Genomic DNA, 8,531 nt, shown 5'->3' on the forward strand with positions numbered 1-8,531 from the left:
GTAAGCGACGAACGACCTTTCATGAAACCATGCTGACAAGGAGAAATAGTGGATCTGGATAGATGTTGAAGAGAAGAAGTAATAATTTTCTCAAACAGTTTAGGTATTGCCGAAAGTTTGGCAATGCCACGGTAGTTGGAAACATCCGATTTGCTACCCTTTTTAAAAAGCGGAATAATAAATGACTCCTTCCAAATATCAGGAAATCTACAAGTCTCACTCGATATAAAGAATAACCGAGCTAAAGGCTGAGATAGGGAAATAGAACACTTTTTAAGGATGCAACTAGGTATATCATCAGGCCCGGGAACGAAGGAAGACTTCATAGATGGCAAGCTAGAGAGAATACAGTCTTCAGTAATACTGCGAAAAAACATACAATTTAAATGTGGGATTGAAAAGGGATAGGGTGTGGGATCCGAAACAGTAGTAGAATATGTCGACTGAAAAAATTTAGCAAACAGATCTGCAATATCTAAATCATTATTAGCAGACTGGTCGTTAAGTCTGAAGGTGGAAGGTAGGACATTAGAGCGTCTTTTGGAATTGACAAAGTTGTAAAATCTTTTGGGGTTATTATAAAATTCAGCCTTACAGCGAACAAGATAATTGTTGTAGCATTGAGTATTTAAGAGACAAAATTGAGATTTGGCTATACAATAATTTGCATAGTCAAGTCGCGAACCAGTTTTTTTAAATCTTTTAAAATATCTCGATTTAATGTTACGAAGATTAGAGAGCCTACGTGTGAACCAGACTGGCGAGCTGGAGACGGTAGAGACATTCACATAAGGAACGCATTTATCAATTAGAGAATTAAGAGCAGAATAGAAAAACTTCACTGCACAATCTATATCGCAGCACTCAAATAGAAACGACCAATCAAAAGAGAAAATAAGGCTGTTAAGAAGATTGAAATTTGTTTTACGAAAACATCTACGACGAGAATTTGAGATGTTTTTAAATAAATTAGTAACGGAATTGTAAGAAATAGTAACTTCAATGGTAGGATGATAAGGATCTTCAGGTTTCACTAGTGGCTGTGTTTGCGATACAGCACTAACAGTGGGATCAGAGACAAAAACAAGATCAAGGATTCTTTTAGAACAGTTAAGGAAAGAATTCAACTGATATAGTGGACATTCAAGTAGGTTATCAAGAAAAACATATTGAGATGAAGGAATTAAGAAAGATAGATTATCATCAACAAGCCAAGAAATATTAGGCAAGTTAAAATCACCTAAAACTATAAGAACATCACGATCTTTAAGACGACCAAAAATAGTTCGTAAAGCATTAGCATGGTGCACGTAGATCATGATATCAGAAGCTGGAGGAATATAAGAACAAGAGATATATAGGCTAAAGTTAGAACATGTAACTTCGACGCAAATAAACTCAACACCTAAGGGGAGATCAATCGGCACCACACTTGAAGACAGATTCGAGTTTACAGCAATGAGTACTCCACCGCCACGACGACCAACACGATCAAGCCTATAAGAAATAAAATTATTAGAAAGAATTTCATTATCTAGAACAGAGGAGTTAAGCCAAGTTTCATAGAAAGCTAATATGTCAGCTGAAAAGGTTTGGCTATCACAGAAAAGGTTCGACAGCTTGGTAAGAAGTCCTCTTACATTTTGATAATGAATGCAAAGACTAGACGTTATTAGTTTTTTGAAGCAGAAGATAAAGTAGGAAGGTGGACAGGCAACGGACGAGAGCGCTTATTGGGCGCAAACTCGTGTACAACTAGGCCCTCTGGCCAAAAATTAGGGTCAACCATAGCTGAGAAGTACTCATTTGGTACTGTAATTTTAAAAGAGGAGATTTCGCGAGGCCTAGAAAACTTAAACTTTTGAATTAAAACCTTAGCAGGGCAAATATTACCAATGTAAGCTGCCACAGACGACTCAGAAGTATCTGGAGCAAGCCTAGAAATAAATAATTGTTTGCGATGAGGCACTACAGTTAGTGGAGGCGGAGGAGCATTGGGATCCGCAAGTGATTGAGAGCCGGCATGATCCTGTGATTGATCAGAGTTCCCGTGAGGGATAGATTGAGGTACACCAGGGCTTGTAATGGGTACTTCAATCTGAAAAGAAGAGCATAAAGAGGGACAAGAAGATGGTGTAGGCGAAAGTAAAATCGGAGAGGAAGTAATAGAGAGAGCTGGCGACTGCTTACGAGGCAACTCAAGGGTACATTTCTTGTGCAATTTCTCAGAAGGTGGAACAAATTTGAATTGCGACAATAATTGAACGCTAGAGTCACACTCGTTTGACAGCTGTTTGGCCAGTTTGTTTAAAGAAAGAAACCTTAAACGAAGATCCCTATACATACGGCTAAAATCAAGCTGCTGGCTGGCACAAGATGGGCAAGTCCAGCGCATTAAGCCAAGCTCAGGCTTAGACACAGACCAAACCAGAAAATTTGTCGTAGTCGCGGCCATTGAGGCCAGCACATTTAAGTGAATAAGATTATCGCAGAGCCAACAAGATATTGCTCTATACTGATCATCAAAACGATCAGAATGTTTGCAATTAGGTAGACAACAAGCCATTGAAAAGCCGAAAGAAAGGCAAAAAAAATTATATATATATAAAATATATAGAAAAATTAAATTCACAGCACAAAGATAATTATTGATAAATAATCAATAATTACAAATAAAACAAAGAGACAGCTAGAGTGCACAGCACAACAGAGAGTGCAAGAACAGTTATAAGCCGAGCTTTGAGAGGTGGCCTTACAAAAGTGATTACGCGGGAGAGAAGCTAAGCACAAGCACAAAGCAGAGAGAACAACAAAGCCACTGGCACTGATGGTATGATGGGGGCGATGAGGGGAGCAACTGCAGAAGCAATGACAAAAAAGAAAAAAAAAAGAAAAAAAAAAAAAAAAATTTGTAAATGCACCAAACACTAATCACGAAAAAGAAAAAACTGTTTAAACTGATTAATTTGGCGAATTATGGAAATAAAACACAAGGGAGTCAAGCGAACAACACCAGCGGAAGTGTAAACAAATTAAGCACAATTAAAAATTGAGAAAAAACAATAAATATTAATAAAAACTCAGGAGCTATGCAAAAACACGACCGTCACGTCAGAGAGCAGAAAGCTTTTTTATGAATATTAAGTAGTAAAGTAATCATTAGTAATAAGAACCAATATGCAACATTTGCAACCCTTATAATCGGATTTGATACCAGATTCAGCTATTTAGCTAAACTGTTTTGAAAATAAAGAATTTTTGTAGATCAAATTGATCGGACCTATAGCACGATGATGCTAATTATTTTAAATTGTTTGAATAAATTTTAAGTTTATTATGAATCATTAATTTCTTCAGTTCCCTGATGTAGAAGAAGTCCTAGCTTTCGTTTTAAGAGTCTGCGATAACTTTCGCTGTGTACAGACGCGGAGCGCAATTATCATCTATGGCGCCTGATTGATGATACAGAAAAAGTGTTTGGAACATGTAAAAATATTAATCCAGGATTAAGGGGTAGTCAGGTACAAGCCTATGTATAGGGCAGTGGTTCTCCATCTGAGATCAAAAATAGGGGGCGAAGCAGATGAGATGCTTTACATATGCAACGTGCCCAATGACACTCGGGAGGAAATAGGGGCGGCATTAGTCTTTATAATGAGGACAAACGAGACCTAGGAACTTTGCAATACCAAATAAGTGCGATAGTCCGAAATAACTCGACACTAGAAGCATTTTACTTCCAGATCAACAAGCATCTTTCACTTATTATAGAGAAGCTTAAGAACGTGAATTACACTAGAGAAGCTCTTGAGGCGTTAATTCATTCGTACCCGAAAGGGTACCACAAATGTCACCACAATGACAATCCCCTTACAAATGCGCACACGGCATCGGCTTTGGAAACAGTTAAGCACCCTAGACATGGAAATCGTTATTTCAGCTAAGAAGCCCTTCCTAGCATATGCCTCTAATGAAACTTGGCACACACGCACAAACACTCCTTACTACTGACCCCAACCCATGTATCGGTCTTCCTTCGCTACGTCATACGTACCCCCAAGAGCAACATATGCCATGTCTTATCCTCATCCACAAAACCCAATGCCGTACCGTTGTGCGTTACCTTCCAGGCCACAGGCTCTAACACCGGCTATAAAACTAGAAGCAAGTGGATCGAGACAATCTAGGAGCCTTTTCCAGAACTATGTGAGTCAGTATCCAACAATCTTCCGATTCCTGGAACCCCTTTAGGAAGGAACAACGATTGTTTCATAAGGTAGCGCCGAACATGATCAACTCCTAATGAAAAATATGAATTTCTCAGACTACCCTTTGACTGAAAAACGCGCCAGCCATATTCCAAAGAATGATTGTTCTTAGAGACTATATAGGAAAAGTTTGTTGTTTACATTGATGACATAATTGTTTTCAGTGCTATATGTGAAGAACATTGGCACAACCTCAGGGCAATATTTTCAAGCCTTCGTGAAGCAACCTTACAAGTAAATTTGGAGAAGACACACTTCCTGAAAACCAGTGTTGAATTCCTGGGCTATGTTGTCACATATTAAAGGATTAATGTAGATAGCAAAAAAGTTGAGGGAATGTTAAAAATACCGCCTCGTACCAATCTGAAATAGCTCAAATCTTTTTTAGGCATGACATCATACTGTTGCTGACTAACAATCCAAAATTAAGGAAAAATTGAAATATTTTACACTGGACGCACTAGACCAAGAGGATTTTAGTGACACTGAAAACGATTGGACAAGTGCTGACGAGCGAACACATCTTTTGTCGCAAAACAACGGTTCGAGCTCCAATAGGCTCCAACTGCGGACGAAATTAAAGCAGCTGACAACTCAGCTGTTTAATTTTAATAACGTGGACATAGTTGAGTATTGGAACCGGGCCAATAATAATAACTATCAGAAGCTTAGCACCGAATTCGACAAGAAGTACGCAACAGTCAAAACCAACAGCAAAAGTATGTCAGGATCAGGATCAACGGTGGGTGACGCTGCGGCGGCATTGTCTGGAAATTTGCAACTGCCGCCACTACGCAGTTTGGATGACTTCATTCTGGGTTCGGCTCGCTTTCAATTGCCCAATCTCAAGGATTTCGATAAGTGGGGCAATCGTGTGGTAAAGAATTTACTTTACTACCAAACCAATTATTTCCTACTCTTCCTTACAATCTATGCCCTGATGATTTTCTTCAATCCCACGAAAATTGTGAGTGGTCTCATTGTTCAAGCTCTGATCATTGCCGTAATTTGGCAATTTTTCAGTGTGAAAACAAAGAAAAATTTTATTGCCAGTCGTCTGGGTGGTGGCAATGCTCAGGCAGCCGAACAGATTGCCCAACAGAAATGGTATATTCTAGCCGGTGCCCTTATCGGTGGCTATCTATTTTTGCATTTGATCAGCGCTGTTCTATTGACTATTTTCACACTCTTGCTACCAATATCGGTGACATTCATCCACGCCTCGTTGAGATTAAGGAACTTGAAGAACAAAGTTGTCAACACATTCGATGGCACTCTGATTAGTGCCTCCACACCGATGGGTGCTCTCTTGGATGCTGTCAATGTTCGTGCCGAGGGATTGGGAAATTAAAGATTGAAATGATGATGATGATGATAAAAGTGAAATTGTGTAGAATGCAAAGAAATGAAATGTTATACATATATATCTTAATCAAGTTCTGTACATTATTATTATTTTTATGAACAATTTTTGATCTTTTTTTATATTGTATTTGAAATATGATTTTATATATATAGAAACACGCATGTATTTCTTTTTTTTAATTTTTGATTCTAAATAATAAAGTTGTCCCTACAGCAGATTCATCAAAGATTATGCACAAATTGCCAAGCCCCTAACAAAACTCACCAGAGGAAAAAACACGCAAATCAAGGCCTAACAATCCAAGAAACGGAACGTTTAAAGACTTAAGCCCCTTTCTTTTTTTATCGGAGGTTTTAGCTTTTCCAGATTTTACAAAACCTTTTCATCTTAGTACCGCGATGCATCGGACTTTGCTCTCGACGTTGTCTCAGGTTAGCTGAGGAGAAGATCGTCGTATAGCATACATCTCAAGATCGCTTGACAAAACTGAAGAAATTTACGGCACCATTGAAAAGGAGATGTTAGCCATTGTTTGGGCTATGGACAACCTAAGAACGTTCCTATGTGGCGCTGCCTAAATAAAAATCTATACGGACCACCAGCCGCTTACGTATGCCATGAGCAATAGGAATTTCAATGCAAAGTTCAAACGTTGAAAGGCAAAAAGTGAATCTATTGGTCCTCCATGATACAGACTTGTTGGCAACAATACACACTAAACAACAAGACACTTCTGACCTTATCCCCCATATGGAGGTCCACATAAATTTTTATAGAAACCAGATTATTTTCGAACCATCGCGATCTGTCTCTTCTTGTATTAACCCACACCACGGGTTAAAGCGTAACATAGTCCCATTGAAAACATTGACCACTTCAGAGATAACTAGTTTGCTAAAGACTTACATCAATCCAAAAGCCATGTACAGCTCCTACAAACATGTTACCTAGGTTTTTTTAAGTCCTACAAACTTAGGGTCACACAAAGACTGGTAACTGATTTAGTAGGCGAAGACGAGTTTCTCGAAGCAATCGATAACAAACATCGCAGAGCCCATAGAAATCTCGAAGAGGTCAGACGATAAAGCGAAGCGAAGTAGACGGTCAAGTCGAAAGATTTTATTCAATATACTTAGAAATCTGCAGGTGTTTAAAAATAGAGTTTTCGTTACTTAAGGAAACTGAACTCGTGCCTATGGCAGTTGTCAGGTATAATAACTCAGTCCACTCAGTGACGAAACGACAACCGGTTGATATTTTCATGACAGGGTTTCCCGAATAAATTATCAAGGCCTAACAAATTTTAAACGCGAAACATTTGAGGACATCAGGGGGCTGATCGAACGTCGACAGGAACTTGCCGTTAACAACAAGTTAAAAACAAAACAGAGGGTCGGGGTTAACTTTGACTTTGCAGCTTTTTTGGTAACTCTCTCCTTACCTATAGCCAATCGAAGTCATCAAAGTGGAAAAACGTTTTATCTAAAAACGCGAAGGAACAGCCTTTAATCTTACCATAGAAAATAACGAAGTTATTGATCAAAGTCACTGTTTTCCACCGATCGTTCCTATGGGAGATATATTAAACAGTCACCCGATGGAATTTTGTTCGGGGCAATTTTAGTAAAGGAATTAATGCGAAACTTTGCCCGGCGTTTCTTAAAGCTCGTGTTCGTGAATGCATACTATATTCTAGAAGATTTACAAGGGAAATTAGTAGGAATTTTCCATGCGAAGGATATTTGTCAATTATTATTGTAATATCACAGACTTTCACATTTCTTTTGAATTCGTGACGTTGAATAAACTACGATAATTCGTGTTTAATAACAGTACTTATTAAAGTACTTATTAACACAACTAATTTCGATTATTTAGTATTTTTGTTGTGTTATCGATATTTGCTGAAGTGGTGAGAATCGAAATCGGACGTATTTGTCCAAAGAGTTAAATAACCCAATAGGGGAGTGCATCATAACCCCTATGCGTGTGCGAAAATAAAATTTTATGCGTTTGTGTGTGTTCAAGAGATTGATGTAAGTTAATTTCATTGCAATAATTCTCGAATTATTGTACATTTAATTTATGCATTTTCTTTTTAACAGCATCGGAAATAGTTTCCATCAAGTATTGACAATTTTTCTAAAAAATTCGCCTTGCTTGACATTTCAATTGAGACACCTGTCTTCGGCAGACTTGCCCCAGCAGTCTCAAAATTTTTGTGAGTGAACTGTTTGCGTCAGTCAACGGCTCGAACCGACGATCGATTGTGGAAATCCGAGAGTTAAATATATTTAACTTAAGCCTCGGATGGTATTAAGGGTAAATAAAAATAAAATTTCCAATATAGTCTTGTCTTTTACAGTGTTATTATAGATATGGCGTTAGCGAAGTGTTAGCAAAGTGAAATTACATACTTGGAATAAGAAGAAATAATTACAACATTAACATATGATAATTAAAGACCGGATGAGTAAAGAAGTTGCCTTTTTTAATTTTTGTTCTTCGAATTTATTTTCGTGCAAATTAAACCCAAACATACATAAATGCATAAATTCTTAAAATAAAAAGTTTGAGAGCAGAAATAAGTACAACTTAAAGAATGGAAGAAATCAACTGTCCGATTGCGTACCGGAGATAGAAATATTTTCAGGCGAAGCCTGTAAGTTTTCCGCATGGATACGAAGAGCAGATATAGTAATCCAGGATTAAGGGGTAGTCAGGTACAAGCCTATGTATAGGGCAGTGGTTCTCCATCTGAGATCAAAAATAGGGGGCGAAGCAGATGATATGCTTTACATATGCAACGTGCCCAATGACACTCGGGAGGAAATAGGGGCGGCATTAGTCTTTCATAATGAGGACAAACGACACCTAGGAACTTTGCAATACCAAAT

The 8,531-nt window shown here is 38.1% G+C and overlaps 1 protein-coding gene across 1 annotated transcript; it reads left to right on the top strand.

The window, feature by feature from the left end:
• The first annotated feature begins 4,674 nt into the window (after window positions 1-4,674).
• LOC124461915 (PRA1 family protein 3-like) lies at window positions 4,675-5,620 on the top strand. The gene has a single exon (XM_047013330.1). It carries the CDS (start codon window positions 4,990-4,992, stop codon window positions 5,617-5,619), a length of 630 nt encoding a protein of 209 aa, XP_046869286.1. The 5' UTR covers window positions 4,675-4,989; the 3' UTR covers window position 5,620.
• Window positions 5,621-8,531: the final 2,911 nt, after the last annotated feature.

The sequence above is a fragment of the Drosophila willistoni genome, unplaced genomic scaffold (genome assembly GCF_018902025.1).
Source record: "Drosophila willistoni isolate 14030-0811.24 unplaced genomic scaffold, UCI_dwil_1.1 Seg738, whole genome shotgun sequence".
Taxonomy (NCBI): Eukaryota; Metazoa; Arthropoda; class Insecta; order Diptera; family Drosophilidae; genus Drosophila; species Drosophila willistoni.